The following is a 24,539-nucleotide window of genomic DNA, read 5'->3' on the forward strand; positions in this document are numbered from 1 at the left end:
TCTAAGTTCAGGTCACCACAAAAACCCACACAAATACAATGATGAAATATAGGAAAACATCCAATTTAATGAGGAACTAAGGATAAACCAGCTGAGGACACGCAGAGTCATCGGGCACGTCACCTGATGGACTCACAGGCCTGACATTTCACAGCAAACACACTTACAGTTACAATGTCTTTAAAATTCTCCAGTATTAACCACAGAAATTCTGCTTCTTTTTCACCCATCTATATATTTTTTGTCTGTTTACAAGTATTTTTTTTCCATCACATCCTGCAGCAGCAGGTTGGTCAGTTCTGATAAGACTAAAAAATTTTTTAAAAACATCCAGCAGCTTTGACAAGCGGCACCATATCAGGACTGGGGATGCATCTATATTAATGTTTTGTATTCTGCAATTTCCCCTCCGCAGTAGGTCTATGGGGGCGATAAGGCGGACGGGATGGAGATAACGCCACAGGAAATCATTGGCTGGGCCAAAACAACAGCTGGCAAAATGTTAATGACCAAAACACAATAGAAACATGCCAGTCTTTGTGTGCCGTGGGCCTCAGCAGTGGCAGGGCTCTCAGCTGATGCTAGTGCTGAGGTCAGGAGAATCTCATTTGCTTAAATTAAGTCCAGTGCAGAGTGCTGAACTCTGGGTGCAGTCAGAGTTTTACAGAAACCATGTACGAGTGGCCAAAAGGAACCACAGAAACAACTTAAATGAAGTTGTTGGAAGCAGAATTATCATATTGATGTTCTATGCTTTCACCTACCATCAACAGTTCTTTCAATAAAAAGACAAAAACAAACCAACAGAGGTGCATGTGCGAACAAAAATGTCCACAGCTGGTTTGGCTCCCCCCAGTACAGAGCTCATGTGACGTTGGGCTAATATTCTGGTACACTCACTACGAGCATCTACTCAACTTAAAGCTACAGAAGTTCCCAGATGTGCAAACTGAAGGAGAGCATCCCCAGCTCTGAGCTACTCATGAATAATTTCAGGAGAATCAGGTCTGTATATTTTCCAAATTCCTAGTGTATGTCTGTCCAGATTTGACCTTTGACCTTTTGGAAATAAACGACAATTTATCATTTTATTCCGTTATCCATTTTTGGGATATTTCATTATTAGGAGCATAGCAGTAGTGCTATTGAGAGGTCACGCTGACCTTTAAACCACCGACATGTTGACATTCAAGAGCCCCGACCCAGTTGATTGAGATGAAAAGAAACTGATATGGGGATAAACCTAAAACATAATGGTGCTGGTGCAGAGGTGTTATATCAACTGTTGCTGTGCGAGGTGATAACGAAGCATATAAAGATGCTTGGTGTTAAGGATCCTCTTATACTGTTATTTCACAGAAAATTAACAGGCAACAATTAAAATCATACAATTGTAGCTAAAATAAGAGATTGTAAGAGATTCAGTGTAGTCTATAAACACGATAACTGTATAATTTTTCATTTCATGCATACAGGCATTTATTTTACTATATACAGTAGCTTCTTTAGCCAAAGAAAAGGATGAAATAACCTTAATCTTACTGTACAAAACTAATATTGTAAACACACATTTCAGTTAAGACTGAGATTATGTTGCTGCAACTTTAAACTGCTGAATTTTTGCAAGCAGTTTTTCTTTAAATGTTTTTTCTTTATAGTGCTGACATTTCAAGTGCAATAACTCTACCTTGAAATAAAGTGATTTACATAGCCAGGCTCTACCAGTCTGATCCTATGACAGTTTTATCACATGCAGCGGTGATTCTGGTGAAATGTTAGCTACAGCTGTGAAAATAATGTCTTAATAACCCAGGAAAATCCTTTAGGTACCTCCATCTCGTGATGGGTCAGAGAAAAAGACATTAAACCTTCCCCTGCTCTGCTGCTGGCAAACATGCGTTTCCACACTATTTAGAAAACTAATTTTCAGGAATGCGTTTGATTTTTATGTCCAAAGAAAATAAATCTGGTTATTTAGAAAGACTTAACCACAAAGGGTTTATTTTTGGTTGCTTCAATACTCCTGTTCTCTTGTTCTGTGCACTACGACCTTTGCCTGTGAAGCTGGGACCATTCCAGGGCTGGCTTCGTACCCGCCAGTGCTGGGAGCAAGCCTGGAGGGTTACCCATGAGTCATCTGTGCACTGCCTACAACTGTGTTCCCTTTTAGTGATGTTATTTTATCAGGTCAAGAACAGCATCATAATAAAAAGAAAAGCCTGATGGTAAAAACATGCCCATTACATCACTGAGTTCCCAAAGATTGATGGTGTTACATTTGGCTAAACAAAAACCATCAAAAGCCCTGAGCCTTGTCAAATGAGAAAAGAAATTCAAGCTCCAAGTTCAGGTTTTACAATAAAAAGAGCAGAGACTGGTGGACACGAGTGAGTAGCCAAGTTTGTAACAGTGTGCATGCTTGGCTCTGGCTGACACTTTAGGGGGGAAGGAGGTGGAGGGGAGGATCAATCTCTGGCTCTGTCTAAACATTACATGCTTGCAGCAGACCCAACGGAGCCGAGGACAGTCTTTATGGGCCTCTACAATGGACAATGAGGTACTTTTTAAAGTGGGATTATACAGTTACGAAGTCTTCAGGATCAGGACATCCTTTATATTAAGTCATTCGTCCACTAGATTACAACATAAACACACAGTCAAATAAACTCCAAATGCATAGGCCTTAACCGGTCACTCAAGAGGAAAGAAAATAATCAAAAGGCCTGTTTTAACACTTAAACTCAGACGACACTATTCTCTTGTTTGGGGATTTAGGTGTAGGGAACTACAGAGAGCCAAGTTTCATTATACTTGCTAAACTGTGGTGCTGTTTAAGTGAAAGGCTAGACTCTCTTGTTGCTATTTAGAGCTTGTTTCCTAGAAACCCGAGCATCCTCTCTTTGCTGCTCTCTTCTTGTCCCTCCAAAGCAAAGCAGCAGGATTTTTTAATATTCTAAATTGAACTGGAAACACGGCTATGCCCTGAGAGCATTGCTTGTGTCAATGTCGTGCTCTAAGAGGCTTACGCTCCGATTAAAATTATGAGTCATTTATGAAAAAAGAAAGAAAGAAAAAAGGAAAATGTGATTGTTTTCCCACAACATGCAAATCCAGGTATTATGTAATGACGATCAAAGCACAGTAGGGCAGGTGAACCTGACAGGCAGAAACTCAAGGTGGCACTCTTTGAGCTCACAACTGTTTCTCATTGTCATTCACAGAAATATCTATAATTAAATATTGATCACTTGCATAAACTGGCTCTGCTGGTCCTCACAGAGACAGAATAATACTGCAGCACAGGGAGCACAACTGGATTGTTGTATAAATAGTTTCAGTTTAATTTCTGTTATCTTGAGCTGGAGAGGAAAATGTTTAAGACTAAGAGTTGGTGTGACAACGGTTTCTGTCTATAAAAAACAGACTAAGATATCAAAAACTCGTGTATACACAGGGACCAGCAGATTCCACTAAGTAACATAAACAGTTACCTTGGTCTGGCTCACATAGGAAACACAAAGCAACTCTGACAACAGATCGGAGCCAAATTTCCAGTGACGCTGATCCATTAGTGCTCGTGTGGCTCTTTTCTGGCTGCTTTATATTAAACACAGCATTAGGACGAGCTAAATCTTGCACTTAATTTTATTTCCATTTAAACAGTTTGGAGAAGAACAGCTAAATGCACTGTGACTGAGGCCATTTAATACTGAGAGGCCACTCGAGTGACAAAATAAGGTTTGCTTTTCCACAAGCGCACCTCAAGTGTTTCCTCCTATTGAGTACTATTCTGAGTCATACAGACTGAAACATGGCCGGCTCTCTATGGTCTTTAAGTACTGGGTTGCCTTGGCAGCTGCTTCAGGACTCCATGGTCTCTGCTGATAAGGAGGAGGAAGAGGCTGTGCCTAGGAAAGAAAGGCTCAAGAAAAAAAAAAAAAAAAAAGGAAGACGAAGAAGAAAAAAAAAGAAAAGAAAAACCCCAAACCCTAAAATCTCTTACACTATCCTCTTCTTTAACTTGGGGCGTATGCTGATAGTCTACAGTCTAGTATTACAACAAGTTTACTGTATCATTGCTTCTAAACTGACTAAATTGTCATGGCTGCCTTGGCATGCAGGCCTAACTGTGAGCAGACAGCACCACTTACATTAATGGAAGTAGAATGGTGAAAGGAAAAAAGAGCTTTGTAAAATGCAGCTAGTGAAGCATCTTCCTCTTCAAACCGATCACACACAGTGAGGCGGAGTGATGCATCTTAAACTCGCTGTTGCGTAACAGCAATCGTGTCTGTTTGGATAAAAAAGACATCGTCTTCTCGTATTTCTATTTTAGGAAAGCACCGACATGCTGATACAGCTCTGAGTCTTTGCTCTGACATCAGACTGCAGCTCATCACACACAAACTTGGTGAGATCATAATTATAAAGGTTTATTTTCTCCTGCCATGTATGGGTTTAAAGGAAATGTGGATGAGTCACAGGTGTGCTTACAGTGTGTGTCAGTAGGGAATGTCCCTCTGTAGCTAAAAGCCATCGTCTGCTGGTAAGTTTACTTGATCAGTGACAGGGGAAGGTGTTGCTCGAGTGACCTGAAGGCAAGTTCTGATCATGCTACGATAAAGCAGAGAGAAATAGAAAGGAGGAACTATGATATCAACAAAGTGCTCAGCTCATGTTTATGTAAATATAAATGCGAACACTTAAAGTAACACAGTTCAAGTGAGAAGCTACAGCGCCTCTCTGCTCCCCCTTCCCTGGGATGTGAAGAGCACAGTCAGAGGTCCTAAAGGTAACCTCAACTTCCCTCTCAATAACATTAAACAGCAGGCCGTGGCTTTTAAATCAAAATCAAAGCCTATTTTTAGACAGCTTCTGTTTTCACATAGCGAGCTAGGAACAGAGACACTAATGGTGCTAGCCATCCACTTATCTCACAGTCGCCCGAGAACAAAGCTGAATCTTTAATGGCGAACGGTTTATACAAAGCAGGACATTCAGTTCACTCATAGAACAGAACACATCGCCCAACTATCTGTCTTCTGTGAAAAGTTAACCCTAAAACACTAATGTTGGGTGATTTTCATAAATCTCTCTTAGTGGTTGTGTCTTTTTGTTTATTTCTCCCACAGCGTCAGTGATGCAGGGAGACCGTGTCTTCACTGGACAAGGCTCACATGTTACAGGAATGGTTCCCAGCTTTGTTATTCATTTGATTTGATTTTTTTCCCCATCATCCATTTCCTAATTTATCACTAATGTTAGTGCGTTTTTATGAGCTCTCCCCAGTGATACTTCTTTCACTTTATGAGATGTTGTATAGGAGACATACGAGAAAAGTACCTCAATTTGTCATGTACTGTTGTACTTGAATATATTTTTATGACAAGTATGTTTTATTGTATATATTATATCGGGTACAAAAAAAACCCAACAACTACCAGGTGTTAGTGACAGTGTCTAAAGTGTGAGTACAGGTTTTAATTAGTGAGAAAATCCTCTCCTTCACTGAAATACGCTGATTTGTTCCAAAATTTCTCCAATGCAACTGAGCCTCACACCAGTCAGTCTCACAAAGTTACCGACAAGACCTTACCTCGCATACAGCTTTCTAATCTGTGGATGAGCTGGTAGGATTTGCAGCGATCCAGCAGAGTTCGGATAGCTGGAAGTGGATCCAGGATGATAGTTTCAGGATGGGCATCAATGTAGTCCTTGAAACACAGATTTACAAACCTCTTATTTTTTACATTCAGAGAGCATTTACCATTATTATAAATGTTATTTTTCCATGTATGTCCACACAGATGCAGTTCTCTGCATCATGACTAAACAGGTTTTGTATTGCTTACAGTAACATAACTATGGTCAAAGGCCATGACTTAAAAAGAAAATTGCCATTATTGGATATCTGAATCCAGATATCCTGGCTATGATTTCCCAAAAACTTCTTATTCTGTGTAAATAAACCGACTTTTTGGAAAAATAACTGATGACTTACTAATGGAAATGTTTGTGGCTTTTATTTTTTAAACGTAACTAATGTGCTAAAAGGGCAACCATCTGCCACGACACACACACACGAAATGTTAAACAAACATAATCACGTAGACAAATCCAAACACTGAGTTGAAGGGTCAACATGCCTCAATCTGTTTTTGTGTGTAAGCTAGAGAGAGCATGAGATGTATGCCAGCGGGTCTTTATAGGTTACATCACTGCATCTCTGCATGACCTGCTGTTAGATCAGCATGAGGCTGGCCATTTTACATAACTGCAGTCCCCTTCTCTTCTCTCGCCTTCCCGGCTTTCCTCCGACTCAGTCCTCACACCACCTCTCTGTTCTCGGCCGCTCTCCATCATCTCCACACTTGATTTTCGGCTACATGGATCCCTTTGCCAAGAGTTCATTCCGAGCGATTTCAAACTGAGTCACAAACGCTGTCAGGTGGAGCTGGCTGGCCTACACATTACACAAACAGCCCGCCTGCTCACATCGCAACTCCGCTGTCACACACATTTAACATGAAATTAAACACATCGTGCAATATTAAACATCAAGCACATGTACAGTGGAAATAAATGTCTATTTTTGAACAGAGTCTCAGCACACACACACACACACGCTATAGCACAAAGAATGTAAACCGACGCCTTTGCCTTGACATGGAGGACCCATCTGCAGGATTTGCTGGGATCTAACAGGCAACGCTAATCAAAGCCAGTCGACCTGTTATGTAAGTAAAATATGCTGCCACGGAAAAAATAAATAAATAATAAATAAATCCAAACTAATCTTCCAGGAGTTCAGAGGAATACTGTGATAGGGACAGTCACGTGCTGAATTCTGCATCTCAGAAGAAGAAATGCAGTTAAACAGAGACAAGAGGGGGAGTTGAGAAAGAGATCAACGCTTTTTAGCAGGTGCTGGAGAGGAAAAGAGCCAGACGTATGTCAGCGTGGGTGTAAGAGAGGGCTGTTCGCATTTCAGAGCAGATCCGTTTCCAGAGAAGAATAAATGGGTTTGTCTTTGGGAATATGGTCAGAAGAGCATCTAATCTGTCCTGCTGATTGTAAGCCATGTCTGTGATGCCACAGTTGTCAAACCTGAAGCGATACATTATTTTTAGCATTTGTATTAGCCACAACTACAACCAGATGGGTGCGATTTACCACATCAGTTCAGCTTACATAAGATGTCAAGTACAGAGAAGCCCGGAAGACCTAAATTACGACTGTAGCGATCTACACCCATTTGTCAGCGAGGTAAACGAAAAAAAGAAAATCTACAACAGATAAAAGCGCCTGGTAATTAGCTACAAATGCCATTTTATCTTCGCAGTTTAGTTGGAGAACGCAAATGATATTTGTCCAAGGTTTACTGTGAACACGGCTCGCACCTAGGGCCACTGAATCACCAGAGTGCATCTCAGGACGACATTTTGTTTTCATAAAGAGCTATTTTAGAGATGACGGTTTATTCTCTCCACGACACAACCGGGTTATTTATGATCACAGCTGTGTAACATTAGAATTACGCCAACACATATATTTCCAGTGGAAATGTAATCACAGATGACAGTTGTGTTCAGGTAAACACGCAGAACAAAAGAGGAGAAGACTCAGCCACAAGACTTGGCTGCTGATTTACCCGCTGATATTAAAGTCAACCACTAACTACAGTGGTAAAGTTTGAGTACTGACTAAAAGGAAGAAAATACTGTAATAAAACACAAAACACACACACTTCCTCTGAACTGAAAAAAACCCTACAAAGATGTTATCGATGCTTACAGGATGACATTTCTTTGTAATTCGTACAGCCAACTGAGAGGAGACCTTTAGCTTGAAGATCAACTGGCTGACTGAATAAACATTAAGGCAACGCAAAAAATACAGAAAAATTCCCGTCTCAATCTAAACGACTCATTCGAATGTGCACAGTTCAATTTTATTTAGTAAATAATGATATGAACACTACTAAGCATAGGGTATGCATTAAGATGAATGATGATTAAGAGGGCTGCCAGACGGCTACAGCTAACAGTAGTGGTAAATCAAAGTGACAAAATCTCTAAGCTTTAGCAAAAGGATGAATTATATATTTAAATAAATAAAAAGCCTTCAGAGAACTTATGAAAGGGTCACCAATTATCCACAGGGAGCCACAATATTTTTGTTATGTTTGGGGGAAAACCTAATAATTTTAAAACCATCCAACACTGGACATACTTAGCGTGGTTTTCGGAGCAAGCTAATGGCTAATCTATTATCTTAATAGGACAACATGATGTTGTCCTATTAATATGTTGCTGTCAACATATTAATGCTGTCAATGAGCACAACTTGAAGCAATTTCATTATTCTGCAAAAACTTGAAAATTGCAATAATATTATAAAGTGAGTGTCGAATTTTTGTATAAACCTGCAGATATGCTTTTTAGCTCTGCAGAATGGCTTACATTTGGAGTCAGTCTCAAGTGGCCACTGTATGAGCTACAGTTTTAGTTTTCTTTCTGAGCCCTTGAGGGTTTCAGCTTGATGAAAACCAGCCACATTTTGCTCAGTACATGGTATTAGGCAGCTAAGAAGTTTTTGCTTTGATTGAACTTTTAAAGACAAAGGAGCAAATCCATGCCTTGCTTCTGGAAATTGACAAGATGTGAAAATGTACCGTAAGTCAAAAATTGCACTGGTTTGCACATCCACAGGAATCTAGAGCGCTTTTTATCATACGTAACTCACTAAATAACAAGTCTATATGTACACTGTCAAGCATCAAATGCAGGCCTGTGCTAATATCGACCAGGTTCTGCAGGATGTCAGCGATTGCTCCACTCTCACATCCTGTTTGCCCTTCTTAATTGAGCAGTCAGGGACATGGTGACAGAATTGCGTGACTCTGATCACGATTACAGCTCCTGAGTCACTAAGAGAGAGACGGAGGCATAGTGCAAGATAGTTTAATAAAATTCATTTTCACACCATCTGTACCACTGCCAGATTAATGAATGCATACACAGAGAAGAACAGCATGTTTCTAAAGTAGGTTTTCAGCTCCAAATTTGATGCGTTGAACATGAGATTTTTCTTAGTTCAGGAAGAACAAAAAAAGTTTCAGAGATAACATTAAGGATTTATGAGTGACCACGTGCTCAAATATAGCTGCTAATGCATGTATGTTCCTGTGATCTGCCTGGCTGATTCTTTGAACACATTACCTGATTCCTTGAACTGGGTCATTTACAATCGTAAATGTAAAACTCGGTCACCCATAAATGTTTATTGCCGGTACTAGGGCTGCAGTCAAAACCAATCAGTCAAAGCCAATCAGTGTCGCAAGCCTTTTCTGCATTTGCGACATTTAAAAAAAAGCTTTTTAAAGACCAGTTAATCTCAATATTGAATGTAGGCTGCATAACCTGTGAAATTCTGTGTCAAATATTTTGAGTCACAAATTATTTTTTGGTTATTTAACAGCCAAAATAGAACAATAAATATTAATATTAGCCATGCAATTGCTTCAATAATAGCTTCATCTCGATATGGATCTATGAAATCAAGACAAAGAATAAGTATTAAACAATTTTACAACTTAGATTGGACCTGTTTGATATTTAATAAAACATAAAATTGATGGATGAATAAGAAGTTGGAGTATTTGTTATCCATATATTAGTAGAGATTATTCATTATGGCACCTACACTATTACCATTCCCAAGGTTAAGGATGAACTTAGACGGTTTCCCACACATACAGTGTATTCATTTTTCTTAATAGGCGTGTGTGTGTGTGTGTGTGTGTGTGTATTTTCTTTAGATTGTTGTGTGTCTAAATGAACAGGCCAAAAGTGTGACTAGCATTCTCCAGGCCTTGTCCTCTCCTAAATTTTGGTTTTTCTATTTGTGAATACATGGGGAGGAGGGAGGGATAAGCAGGAAGACAGACCGATGCATACCTGTACTCTTTGTACCAACAGTACAGCCTGTGAATCATTCTGGTCAGCCTCAAGGATAAGGTCAGTCAGTTTGTGGATGATGACATCCAGGGGTCCATGGTCCTCTAGAGGCTGGCTGAGGTCCAGCTGAAGACAGAAGTGTAAAACAGGTCAAAGATTATTGTGCAGTCTGGGATGTATTAGCCATTTTTGAAATGGATATCCATCAGCAACCATATACACACACAAAAAAAAAAACATTTTATCTTTATAAAACTCAGGTGTTAATATTAAAAAGTCACAACTGCTTTGAAAAGTCTGTGACTTACTAACGCAATATTATAGATTCTTGGCCCATTAGATTTTAGTCAGGGTTTTAAGTGCTATGGGTGTGGGGGTTATTTTTGTGTCTCTGGCTGCGGAGAAAGGAAGTGTAAAACCAACACTACAGCAGTTACAAATACTTTCACACCTGCAGTATGCCAGGTCAACATCAAGTCAATCCTGCAATTTGTTGAGTTCTTAAGTCACGGCGTCCTGCATTTCCTGCAAAATCTGCAAAGACCTACTGCTAGTAAATAAGTCATAGGATTTCTGCCTGACCTTTTGGGTTTCTTTTGCTTAACCCACCATTTATTCACATCAGTTACTTCTTGCATACACGCTAAACAGAAAATCTACATATTCATGTACTTGTAGATGCATCGCTTCAGGTATGAAGTGGTACTGGTAAAGACACATAGTTGCAATTAATGTACTCATGAATCAGAATAATGGCTGTAGTGAACTAGCCTGTTATTCAAAATCACTCCTACCATATGGAACAATTGGGGGGGGGGGGGAAAGAAGAGTATACAAAGTAAACAGTGGGTAGATTTTGTTTCATCCTGAAAAACACATTCTTTTATGCTTAACTGCTTCCCTCTTACAAGGATGATGAATTATTTTTAAGAAAACAGTGGCTACATTTGGAAAGTCATTAATCTGTCACTTTAAGGCTTATTTACACTCCTAATCTCCTAATAGAAGACAGAAATCTCTCTTAAATCTGTAAGTTCTGGTCTAGGAAACACATTTTATTTTCTGACTTTTTGGTTATAAAAACATCATAATGACTGATTTTACATAGTGTTCTACCTCTTTATTTACAGCTTTAAATTTGGATTAGCAAGAGTTTTTTTTTTTTTTTTGCTTTGAATTACACCCGGATTTATTTCTGGCATCATCTTTGAAAACTCCAGCCTCCCTCTGGCTAGACCTCGAGTCTCATTGAGCATATTCGACAGCCTCTGAGAAAAAGCCAAATTAGCATTTGTTTGAAGTTTAACGGTGTTGAAAAGGGCTGTCTGCTGAGACCAAGTAGCTAACAAGTAGACAAAACAAGGCACCAAGTTTGATAAAGCATATGCAGGTTAGCACATGCATGTAGCAACATCACAAGCGACAGAGGAGAGATGCTAGAATTTAGCAACCAGTGTCGAGTGAACATGAACATGATGGAATTATTACCACAACGGGGCTGTCGCTGTGTTTAGACTGTTATGACAGAGTTTGGTCTATGTGAGATAACAACTTTTAAAGTTATGACAGTTAGTTTGGTGTCATGATTGCAGTTTTCAGTTAGTTTTTAAAGAGGTCCTTTTGATGTGTGACGTGAAGACAGGGCAGGAAAAATAACTCCAGAAAAGGGGTCTAGATCAGTGAAGACATGCTTTGATACACATTAATCATTAGAAAACTCTGGTTAGAAAACACATTGCTGGTGTCTAACACATGTAATAAAAATCTGGCAGTCTTAAATATCTGAGGCAGTAGTTCCCAAACTTTTTTTGCTGGCCCCCCTTTCTTTTACAAGAAAAATGTTCCCCCCCCGCCCCCACGCACGCCCCAATACATCCTCCAACCACACACACCCATATTTTGCTCCGGTTTATTTTAGTAAACAATTAAACAAATACAAGTAATCTGTAATAAATTACAGTAGTAAGAAAGTAAACTACTAACTCTTTTACGCTACGCCCGCACCTACACGGGTATTTTTGAAAACGCAGCCGTTTCGTCCACACGTAAACGGCGTTTCAAATCACCGAAAACTGAGATTTTTTAAAACTCCTTTTTTGCGTTTACGTGTGGACGAGGAATACCGAGGACGTCACGCAACGAAAAAGGTATGTGCCTTTTTTCACGTCAGCTGTGCGCCACGTTATTGTTTACATGAGAGGAATTGCAGAATGGCAGATAGAGACAAAATACTGTTAATCTGACTATCTTCAGGTTTTACACGCAGTTACTGTCCCTCCATTTACAAAGGCAGAGGCGTCACGGTGTCATTATTTTATGTGTAGCTGTTTTTTTCCTGTGTAATAATATTCAACATATCAATACATAAAAAAAAAAAAATAAAAAAAAAATGCCTCTCTGTGCAAAATGGGTTCAAATACATAAACAGCTGTGGGAGACGGTTTGTCCATGATTTGAACTGGGGGGACAAATCGTGGCAGGATCAGCCTGATATTATTTGTATCCCGCTGTAACTTTACTGTATAAAGAGCTAACATCTCCAAAATGTCAGGAGTAGTTGGTCATTACAACAAGTGTTTGTGAACTAAAAATCAAGAATGTGGGATACTGTTTGTCCGTGATCTGGAGAGCCCAGCGCTGCTCCCAATGAAGGGAAAACCAATTCTGCAGGGGAGACCTACCTCCGCACTTGTGCAGGTGAAGCCAAAGAAAAGACATGCTTCATCATATTTTCTAGTTTTTGGCTTGGAAGGAAATTGGTTCGGAAACATATTCAGCGATGCTTCATCTCCTGCTTTGTGTCTGTGGAGGCGCCCCGTGCTAGCAGTGTCCAAGCATTTTTTTTTTTTTTCCCTTTTCATACCGAACCCCCCCTGCAATGGCTCTGCGCCACCCCTAGGGGGCGGGCCCCACACTTTGGGATGGTCTGATCTGAGGTAACCCCTTACACATTTAACTTTGCACATTATCAGTTCTTGAATGTGCAAAATATGGTACTGGGGGGGAAAAAAATCGTATAAGGTACAGTGCTAACAAGCACGATTAGCTCATTAGCTAATCAGCTAATGGGCTAATCGGACAAACTCAGACAAAAGACAATGCAGCCACACCTTTCCAAACAAGCTAGAGGTGGGCAGATCCCCAATATCCTTGTGCAATCCATACATTATGCAAACTGAGAGTGAATACACCTTAGTCACACAGGTGTGGATCAATACAAGAACTGTATAACTGTACAGAGTTTCAGTTGGTTTAGGATAGGCCACTTCCAGAGCCAACATCTTCTGGTTAATGATTGTTAGAGATGTGATGGTTAGTTACTAACTTGAGTACTTTTGGTCGAACTCTGGTAAATCAGTTGTACAGGAGTGGTATATTGGTTTAGATAGTGTTCTTTACAAAGAGCATTTTGCACAGAGGAAAATGCAATCATACTATAACAATCATAGCATAAGTATGCATGTATGTAACCGAGGAGACCAAGCTTCATGAAACTTTGGATAAACATTGTATAGGCCATATAGATGTTGAAACTCAATGCCCTAGGCAAATATTTAATTAAAATCCCACAATAGTATACATTTTATAGGTCAATTTAGCAACAAATGGGATGTCAGACTAGACTAATGTATTACAATATAACATCATACTACGCATGAATGCATGTTTGTATATTCCTTAGCATAGAGTGGGAGTTTGTTAGTATGGCAAATATTTGAATTTCAGTGTGGTGTGAAATACTTTCATATTTGTAGCATGAACAATGAATACTAGACACCATGCAGGCTGCAGAAAATATTCCACCATGCAAAGAAATGTCACGACATGCTGCTTTTCAAGTTAAGCTGAATTTCTTTAAGAGCTCATTATCCTATATCAACATGGCATTTCTTCCTCTGGCCATCTTAATACTGTTGGATTTCATTGTAATGCACTGAACATTCCTGCCTGTAGAAACACGCCCTTCAGTTCACACCCTTCAGCAACATGTTAACATGAACTGATTCTTGAAAAGTGAATCTGCATCTGTGTTGTTCGTAACTACATGAACTGAAGGCTTAATATGTACCAACATAGTTGAAACTGCACAGAACATGATCGCATATGTAACTTTACAGTTACCATATTAAATTAAGGAGAGCAGAACCTCTGATTTGGGCAAACTTTCAGTTTTGTTTTAAGCTCGAGATGTTAAACACATTATTAACACAGGAGTACATAATCTTACAATCATCATATCACCCAACCCAAGTCAAGAGATCTCTGGAAACCTCTGAGAGCAAAAGCTTTCTGATAAATATTGCTGGTACAGTTTTTACATACAAGTGTCTAGTGGATTCAAAAGTCACTCAACCAGTTTCATGAAGTGAAATGCAATGGAAACAGGAAGGCAATCGATCATATTATGTAACAACTTCTACAGCATTTGTAATAAAAAGGTTTCAAAAACAAACACTGCTTTATTGAATTATTGTTGCGCCTATCCAGCAGGTTTATCAGGAATCGTGTGGTCATAGGACACATAGACACTGTGGTGCAAGCATATGGCAGATGTATAAAACACATAAACATGCTGCCATGACCTGACCAATGCTGTGTTAGCAAGTCATACTCATAAAACGTGTTGTCACCTGTGGTCAAACAACTACTGAGTCTTTAACACTAGCTGCTGTGAGCAGCAGTGATGACAGGGCTACGCCAGTGGCAAGAGCCACCTTTTTTTTCTTTTTTCTCTACCTAGCAGTGTGACAGGGCCTGCCTGATGGGGATTTGTCTCTACTGAGGCACTGCTTTTAATCTTCTGCTTATATGACACACAGAGGGCCCATCCACAGCCTGGCCCTGCCACAAAAACAGGACTCTAGATTGTGGGGTCATCACCCATTGGCAAAGACATCACACAGGATGAAGCTCTCTCTCCTCCCTGTGCACTGACAGAACGACCCTGCTTTAGAGCTTATCCCAGAACCCAGCAGTAAAGTCACTGATGTCCTTCTAAATGCTAAAAGCAGAAATGTCAGCTGATGGTTTTCAAAGTCCCTCTGGGACTGAGAGGTAGCAGTGGGCCGTAGTGGTGACGGACAGCGGAGAAAAAAGGCTGGGTCCTGGAGGGAGAGGGTAGGTCAGGGCTAACATATTTTCAGCTTTGATGTAGCTCTGCTGTGGGGCCAGTCTCTCCCCTATGGGAAACTAACATTCATGATCTTAAGCAAACAGCAAAGACAAAGCTTGTGGAGTGCTTTGCTCATCAGTAAGTACACTGCACACAAATTATAAGGACCACAGTCATTATTTGGCGATGCCTCTGCTTAGTCTCATTCTAGTTCAGCTGCATCACACCTGACTTTTGCTTTGTTGTCAGGCAAACCCAAAGAGTATGTGCAGAGAACAGACAGACATGTGATAAATCATTTATTCTGTATGCCATGTTGCAATGATGGCACGCTAGGGTGAGTGTGCAACAAAGAAAAAAAACAAAAAAAAAAAACATGCATGCACAAGTCTACGACAAACTGTGGCTGCCAGACATATCTCACATCAGCAAAAGATTAACACAAAAGGAGAGTCTCCAAATTCTCCACATAAAAACTGTATGGAAGGTCAAACTGGGAGCTAATTAGGCTAATGGCTCTCTCCTCAGCAGTTTACAGAGAGAAGACTTATCCCTGCTGAATTGATTGTGCAATTTAAGCTTTTGAGGAACTGCCTTTCATCACACGATCAACATAAATGCTTTGGTAAGTAAAGGTTACCCAGCATTAGACAGGTCTGATTTTACTGCTTTTGTAGGTAGCTTACAAAAACTTTAAGTAACTTCCTTAAAAGGCGGACCAAGTCATGCAGGATGAAAATGAACAAACTGCCAAGATGTTTTCAGGTGAGATGAAGAAATAAAGCATCAGCATAATTGTACCAAGCCCACTGACAAGAGCTGATAAGATAAAGGAGGTACTGCACAGTCCATTGTATTCAGACCATTGACTAAATCATTCGTCAACCACCCCTGAACTCCCACTACACTGCACACATGTCACATAAAAACTGGGGGAAGAGATAAAGTAGTATGCCGGAAATTACCTTTAAATTTTTGAAGCACTAAGGATAATAAAAACAGCGACTTGATAAGTTTCTCTGGGCAGCCAACTCAAAAATTGGCTCATCATTTGAGATTCCTTTTTCTGAGAGAGAATACTGGCTTTCAGGAGAACAACCCTGGTGAGTTAATCTCATCATACCCACGATATACACAACCTAATGTAGGGATCATGGGGAAACTGGCTCTTGTAGACTCAGTGCTAAAGGGTCAGTATTGATGAGCTTCAAAAACGTGCACAGGGGAGGTAATGGAAAGATGAGAGGGATGAGGGGTACAGCAAAGGTAAGCCTTGGTAGAGCCTAGAGGAGAAATCATTAAAGTCTGACAATGGAATCTTTTTCACTTTCGTCAGTCCTGACGCATATACATACAGAAGGGTTTCCCACACTGAAATCAGAAATATAAAATTAAGTCCCTTGGGCAGCCAGATTTAGCAAAGATCTGTTCACACGAGGTGACGTCATAACCACTTTCAACCTCTTGGGGAATACAACCTCTCGGGAAGTGCACCTCATTAACTCTGTCACTTCAACTTTGGAGCTTTTTTCTACACAACAACAAAACAAGACAAAAAACAACTGGTCTGTAAAACAAATCACAGTGGGGCTGTGATTTACCCATTTACTATTGGTGGGGACCTGAACTTAAAGATTTTTCGCTTCTTTTGTCCAACAAACTATCCAAAAGTCATACATACACAAGTCTGATATAACAAAAGACGGGAAAAAAAAGTTTCTACTTGAGAAGCTGTTGGGTGGTTTCATTAAAACACTTCTGATTGATCAAAGTCGTACATACAGCACATAGAAAACAAGCAATTTATTGTGCATTAAGGCTGTAAACCGACAATGAATCAACAGGTTTCTATGCCAAAAGGATTCATTTAGCCTTGGATTTTCAGGGTTGACTTGATAGCACAAGGGCCAGCCTGTCTGTCAGACCACATGGAACAAGGTTAGCCGATTACACTGGCTGACAAAATAAATAAATAAAAATCTGCACCAAGCAGCAAGAGAAGGTTAAATTGACTTGACATCCACAAAAATAGCTTAAAACAGTGACCAAACAATAATAATAATAATAATAATAATAATAATAATAATAATAATAATAATAATCTTCCCACTACTGTAATTTTCTAAGTCTCTAAACCAATTAAAACTTCAAGACTAATTTGTTTACCTGCTTTCCGTCTCCCTGTGTCCTCTCCAGAAAGACTAGGTTTAACGCGGACCTATGTTTTGACTTTCCCCATATATACACTATCCCAGTGGTCTAAACATCAGAAAACATATCATAGATTAGAAAATAAGAGTCCCCAGGCTCCAAATTCACTAGTGCAATAGGAAACTAAATCTTTGTACAACAAGGCCAAAGTAGGACAGCGGATACTGTTATCTTTGTTTCTGATGTGGCCACGACACTGCAGGCACTGACAGGAACGGACACAGCGCGGCCACCCAAATCATTGGTGTGCATTCAAAAACACTTCTGGCTCTGTTAGTAAACTGAACTGTCTCGACTGGCAGTGACAGCCCAGCTAAAACTAACAAGTTTATGCTGATTTATAGAAGTCAGGAGAAAAAAAAACAAAAACAAACAAACCCCACAACAGTGAAAAGCAGGTAGTTGTAGATGAACTAGTAACAGAGAAGATAGCAGCACCGTTCCAAGCCCTGGGTACATCCTAACTTTGGGCCTGTGAGGATCTGCGGTCTCCCAGGAGGGGCTGAATGCATAGTGGGAAACAAAGCCCTGCTTACTTTGGGACTATTCCCAGGACAAGACTCTTTCTGGGTGTGCTGATATTGTCAGCACAGCGAGAGGAAAAAAATAACCTCAAAGTGAAGGAGAAAAAAAAAAAAACAACAAAACCCAATCCCACAAGATAAAAAGAAACAAAGTAAAAGGCTGAGAGAAAGGCAGGATAATTTCCTCTTTAATTTCAGAGAGCACTCTAAGTGACAGATACTGTTGTGCACAGAGCTCCCAGTACTTCGTAACAATTGTTACTATGCTGCTGAATGGCCTGTGCTTACTTACACTCTATAGTATGCTGGGCAAGAGCCGTTAATGACAGCAGCTTTTCCTTCCCTGAGGTCCGTATTTACTGGGACATAGCTCAGCACTCAGAGGTAAATTATTACTATAGGCAGACTAGTATTTATTTTGGTACACCAACAGCTCCCACTGAAAAGAGCTGTATCTTCTTCTATTTATGCAATTTTATATCATAAAAGTATTTCTGCTGATATGACTTTTAACTGAGGATCTGAATACTTCAACCCTCCACACACACACTCACAACATGAGAAGCTGCTCGCCCAAATAGACTCTTGTGACAAACAAGTTGAATTGAGGTCAGGTGTTGAAATATCAAGTTGGGATGACTTTCATCACAGCTTAACAAGAAACATGGGCTGTTGTGATATACTGTGACCAATGACGCTTACATACAAAAAAAGCAAGACTGTGAAAAAACTACATCCTGTCTGTAGGAGGTTATGCACTTAGTAATTGTCCAAAGAAATATATCAAATGTAAAGTGTTGTAGGTGGATTGACTTTCAGGTATCAAATATGAATAGCAGAGATTCAAAAGTATCACAGCACAAACAAACAAACACATGACCAAAGAAGTAAAAAAACACACAAAATCAAACTGTGTGCTCTTCTTACCTGAACAACTTCTATTCCTCTTTTCCTGAAAAAAAGGACAAAATAAAACTTTTTATTTTGTAGAAGATATAAGATGAAAATGCTCAGAAACAGACATTGCTGTTTATTTAAGGACCTAAACGCTAAAGGCGTGTTATATAAAAGTATATCATGTAGTGTAGGTGAAGATGCCTTTGCTGTCTTTGAGTCGTACAGACGTAGGCTCAAACATTCAGAGCAGAAGACTGATAGGAAGTGAAAAGCAGAATTAAAAATAAATAAATAAAACAAAACACACGCGTACGCTCGCTCACGTGCACACATACACAGCTAAATGACGTAAGATTGGTCTGATTTTAAATATTTATTTTTCCATTTGTGTTACACCATGTAAGACATGTTTCTCAATCATTTGTCCGCACTTGTCTTGCTTTCATAACAGTGGTTCCTCCAACTGTGGGGTGCTGAGCCACTGCAGGTGGGGTGTGGAAACAGTTTTGTTCCCATAATTTCCCCCCAAACCGAATACTAAGTTCTAAGGGAAACTAAACAAACAAGAGTGTGCTGACGTCATCACACCAAACTTTACTTAACTAAAATTCAACTAAATCCACTTTTTTTTTTATTGGTAATTATACAAATAAAAAGATTAAAATTGGTAGAACACGTGGTGTGAATTTTGAATAGGTTTTTGAGAACCACTACCTTTTAATCTAACACAAATCTTTATGTAAATTCACATCAAAGGAGTTCCCCTCCATAAGAGGAATTAAACAGAAACTCATCTCTCTCCAATAGTTTAACTTCATGAACAGTAAGATGCCTGAACCAGGGACACATAAGCCTTCTGCATCTGAACAGGAAATAAATGAAACATTATCTTAATTTAGCCACAAAATTTATCTGCAAGTAAGATTATTATGATGGAAATACTAAATCCCACCCACAGACCTGGAGAAACTGCAGTTTCTACCTTTTGGGAACAGCACAGAAATACTAGTCTTTGGGTAGAAATAAAAAAACAAAAAACAATAGGACACAGCAGTATTTAAATATATATGCATAAATTTAAATGTGAGATGGCTTATCTCTTTTGAGAGAGGAGCATTACTAAACTGGCACCACACATTTAAACCTGCTGGGTCCTAACACCTGCACTGAGAGGAAAACCTCAGCCCAAACAGCTCGGCGAAACCCTACTAGGTCAATACAGAAAGTTAGCCAAAGAGTTTCTACACAGCAAAGCATAACAGGAAAAACTCCAATGCTTAATGCAGCGACTCCTAGTTGGGGGAATTCACAAAGAGAACACCACCAGCCTAACACTACATCCAATTCATCCTTTCCAAGCAAGCAGTTTTTGAGGTTGCAGTCCCATGGTAACAGCAGTGCAACCATTCACCGCTTCACAACAATGTGGATATTTAATACTGCAGCTGGTGCGTTTCATGCGACGTGAATGAGGTCTTTAGTTTCGTGAGATATGGAGATCCTCTGCTCTGCTATATTGTTACACGGTCAACACAGTGAAAGGGAAACCTTTCTCTCTCACACACACATACACAACCACTTTGATACAGGCACACTGTACATCTATAAACCTGGAAGTTTAGCATTTAAGGCACATCGTGTGGCATTAACAGTTACCAAGTTGACAAAGGGTGTAAATGAGATGGTGACCATAAAGTAAATAACATTTTATGCATAGCTAGTTAACCATACAGAAAAGTATTTTGAGCATTTAAAAAAATAATTTTTAAAAAGTGCCAATTATTATCTAACCCTTATCTGTTTAAAACCTAGATTAAATGAATTACTCTCGATTTTGAAAATTCAGAAATTGATGTTCTGCTCCAACGACTCTGTGAGCTAAACGGCATGAAGAACATTCTGGAGAGGCAGCTGATTTTTGCTAGTCAAAAAATACAAAGCTTCTTTCGACTACTCCCTTACTCACATGGGATCACCACAGCAGATGGATTCACATATTTGATTTGGCAGACTTTTAGACTAGAGGCCCTTCCTCTCTTCTCCTCTTGCTCTTGAATTGGAGACCTTTTACCTTTTAAATATACATGTTATTAATTATTAGTTTATTTATCTTTTTCTGCTCATTCCAGGTTTATATACAAGTCTTCCAACAATTTCAGTAAACTCCTTGCATTTGTTATTATTAGTATATTGTAGTATAATGTAGATGAGAGTTGTGGTGAAACTGAAGAATGAGAAAATAATATTTTCAGATAATCTAATGAAAATCAGGGTTGCTGCTTTTTAAAGCATCAGGCACGTGTGCCAACTGAAAAGATGCCTCTCAACTGCTGTGCAAGCTGACATGCGGACATAAACTCAACTAGCTCTGACCAGCAGGAACCCCAAAGTCCAGATGCAAGAGACAGGACAGACTCTTCAATTATGCACACACAATGTCAGCTGCTTACCACATGATGACAGGGGAAATTCTGTCCAGTCACTGTTTAAAAGTAACACTGACACATGGTTTATCTTTCATAATAATAAATGATGCAGGGAAATAGATAAATTTAAACCATCAAGTAAAAATTGCACTTCATGAAATTAAGCACAAAGGGTCACTAAATGAATTTAATACTACATAAAGTCTCTTTAATTTGGAACAGACTTCCTCAGACGCACAACACCAGGTCCAGATAAAGTTTAAAATTGCCACATCCTGTACCTCTTTTCAAAAGTCGCGGCTTTTTAGAAAACATACATGCAAGGTGGTAGGGTGTTCTTAGTGCCATCCTTCCTTTCCTCATAACATTTGTTTTCTATGCTACATGACTGGAGTAGGAAAAGGAGAACTTGAAGAAAAGTTTCCCTGACTAACCGGGAGAAGTAGTCATGTGTGAACATATACAAGCCACATTCACTTTGTGGCTCATTTGCAGTTATCTGCTGTGCCATTTGTTGCAGTTTTCAAAGGCTATGCGTCACAAAGACCAATTCTTAATGCTGAGCCAGAGCTCTTCGTGTCAAACATATCGAACAAACCTATATCCAGCTCATAGGGAAGAAGGTGGTGAGCAGGATGCAGGGAGGAGGGGAGGTATGCTCAGAGCTTTACGTAGAGATTAAAAATGTTTCGTGGATTACAGTGTGGTAATCTGTGCTGACTCAATCAGGTTGCTTTATGAGGCAACACACTGTTGGAAAAGGTGAAAATCCTTCTGGAACATATCAACATATCTGATGTACTGAGGCACATGTGTGCAAAATCACAGGACCGGAGATTACATTGTTTTGTCCAGCCTCTCTCAGATTTTCAAGACATGTTACTATGTGATAACTAGCCCTCATACAGTGCAAGTAGGTAAGGTCACATCGAGCCAAATACTTATACTGGAAACTAGTATGATACCTACTAAAACAAAGAACGGCACAGTGAACCAGCTAGAGCTTCTCTCTCTCACCCTTTCATATTGCTATGCGAGATTCAACAGTTGCTCAGATTTTTTTTTATTGCAAATATTCAAAGGTAACAAATTGTGTCTGCTTGATTAACGACACCCATCTCTTGTCTGAAGTGTCTGGGGAGTTGCACACACTGAAAAAGACACCTACAGGAAAGTGAAAGTGAGAGTAGAAGACAGAAACTAATAAAAGCACAGAGTTTTGTCTTTTCCCCCCTTTTTTTTTGACCTCACTTTAAATGTATTTGCTCATTTATTACTAAATTTTTTTGTTTACAAAGTTAGGAAACAACGTCTAAGTCAGAGCTCATATTAGTGGAAAAATCTCAAGTCCATTAGCACTTGTATCCGAATGGTACCCAAAACCGATACTGTACTTCAGTATCTGTACTGAAAACGTCAGACTGCTACATCACCAGCAGCTAGGCAGCTGTTGCAATGAGAGACTATAAAGCGGCTGTCTCGCCCTAATGCCCTTTGACAATCTGATATACTGTACAGCACCTATCGTAAAACAGCAAGGACGAGCTCACATCTGCTAAGAAAATATAGGCCCTTCAGCTTGTGTAACACTTGACTCAGCTGGATAAGAGACACAACAAAATAGTGTGCACACAGCACTCACATAGATGCGTCTGTCAAGGCTGGGGGAATCTGTGCAAATTCTTACACCAGCCTTGACTAAATTCATGTTAGGACGATGCATTTGGTAAGAACAGGTTTATTTTCTGTTGATAAACAGAGACAAAAGCCTCAGACTGAGCTAGCACTGTGCCATCTACATATGATAAAAAATGATATGGTGGTCAGAGTTTAACATCAAATGCTACTTTTTAGATACGTTAATAAGGAAGAGACTTTTTCTTTTAGACCACATTTAGCTGCTTTAAAGTTTAACGCTCTGAGCCAACTGACCTAATAATAAAACTGGTTTTGTCAGCTTATCCTGTTACACATTTACCATGCACCAACAAGCACTGTGCCAGGACATACACAAAACAGGCTTGTGCCTGATCCTTTGGGGAACCCATTTCTTCACAATACAACAGAAAAGGAGATTAGCAGTACGGCTTCAGGCCACATCAGCAACCTTAAATGCTTAGCATGCATGAGTAGGGATGTCACTCACTGACATTTGGTGAGCACGTTTCTGTGAAAAGTGCCTAAGGGCTTAAATCTGTGAGAAGAGTCCTCCTTGTCACAGAGCCTTAAGGGGAAGTTTCGATGAATTGTCACATAACTTGTTAACCATAGGGGCCAACTATGTGAATGCATGTAGTTTGACGGCTGTTCTTCAATCATTTCAACTGCACACAATAAACTGGAGTTAGTTAACGAACCTGCACAGATCAGCAAAGGCCTGGAAATTCAGTTTCTTCATCTTCTTCTCGCTGAGCCAGTAGCCGACTCTCCGGCCTTTCAGGAAAGTCTGCATTTCCACTGTGCCCCTGGTCCTTTTTTTGCAGGTAAATGGTGCAACTAATGACTCAACCTGGACAGACGAGAACAGACCCCCCCCACACACACACACGTTAGTGTCACAACAGCCAACCAGGGAGCAATCTGGGGAATAATTAAGTTCACTGCTCGGTTACTGATACGTTGCTCCAAAGCAATAAGTGACGTCTTCTACCAGTCTGTCTCTTGGATATTCACGGTCTTGTGGTTAGCATGATATAGTTTCCAAACGTAATATTACAGTGCATCTGGCTGAGCATCAGCGAATCCCACACACTGACCCTCTTTTGCTAACCCCAACTGCTAACGTTAGCTGGCTAGCTATGTAGTGACAATCTCCAGAGCTAACCGATGGCGTGCAATTAGGAAACGCAAGCTAGCTTCCTAGCTTTACAGGCTGAACACAGTCGTAATACGTGCCCATAAGAAATGAGTAAATTGTTAGCGGAAACAGCTCCTGGTTACCTAAAAATAAGGCAACTCCCTCAACTAGATAAAGCTGACATCGGGAGGCTATAGAGAGCTAACTAACCTGGCAGTTTTAGCACAGTTCCCCTTGAATTTGCGTCCTCTTCAGAAACTAGCTCGCGTAGTTTGCCATTCTCAGCCCGTTCGCTGGAGAAGGAGTAACAAGCACGATGACAGGCACCGCTGGGCTCACGTTGAGATGTTGCTGGTGTTTTCTCTCTCAGTCTCTGAACTGGACTGCCCGCACACACCCAGGATCCAGGAGACTGATGCCGCCTTCACGACCCCCTCGGAAAACACCACCCCTGCCTGACTGACTGTCGAATCACAGCGCGTCTTGCTTTCACGCGCCTTCCTGCTTCCACTAATGATTATCTTTCCTGTTATGATATAGAATAATCGAGTCATTGTTTATCTATAAAATGTAACAAGATAATTAACGAAAAGACGTCCCTTAACTATATAT

General features: G+C 39.9%; 1 protein-coding gene across 1 annotated transcript in view; it reads right to left on the reverse strand.

Annotated features, from left to right (window-relative positions):
* The window catches only part of itpk1b (inositol-tetrakisphosphate 1-kinase b), a 31,665-nt gene extending 7,259 nt beyond the window's left edge, over nt 1–24,406 (reverse strand). Inside the window, exons 1-5 of the mRNA XM_005724003.2 lie at nt 24,138–24,406; nt 23,488–23,639; nt 18,735–18,759; nt 9,960–10,085; nt 5,597–5,714 (exon numbers count right to left, since the gene is read on the reverse strand). Coding sequence (XP_005724060.1) covers nt 5,597–5,714; nt 9,960–10,085; nt 18,735–18,759; nt 23,488–23,582 — 364 coding nt within the window. The 5' untranslated portion in view covers nt 23,583–23,639; nt 24,138–24,406. The remainder of the gene's footprint in view (nt 1–5,596; nt 5,715–9,959; nt 10,086–18,734; nt 18,760–23,487; nt 23,640–24,137) is intronic.
* Nucleotides 24,407–24,539: the final 133 nt, after the last annotated feature.

Source organism: Pundamilia nyererei, unplaced genomic scaffold (assembly GCF_000239375.1).
Source record: "Pundamilia nyererei isolate P.nyererei 1_Seehausen unplaced genomic scaffold, PunNye1.0 scaffold00010, whole genome shotgun sequence".
In the NCBI taxonomy this organism is placed as follows: Eukaryota; Metazoa; Chordata; class Actinopteri; order Cichliformes; family Cichlidae; genus Pundamilia; species Pundamilia nyererei.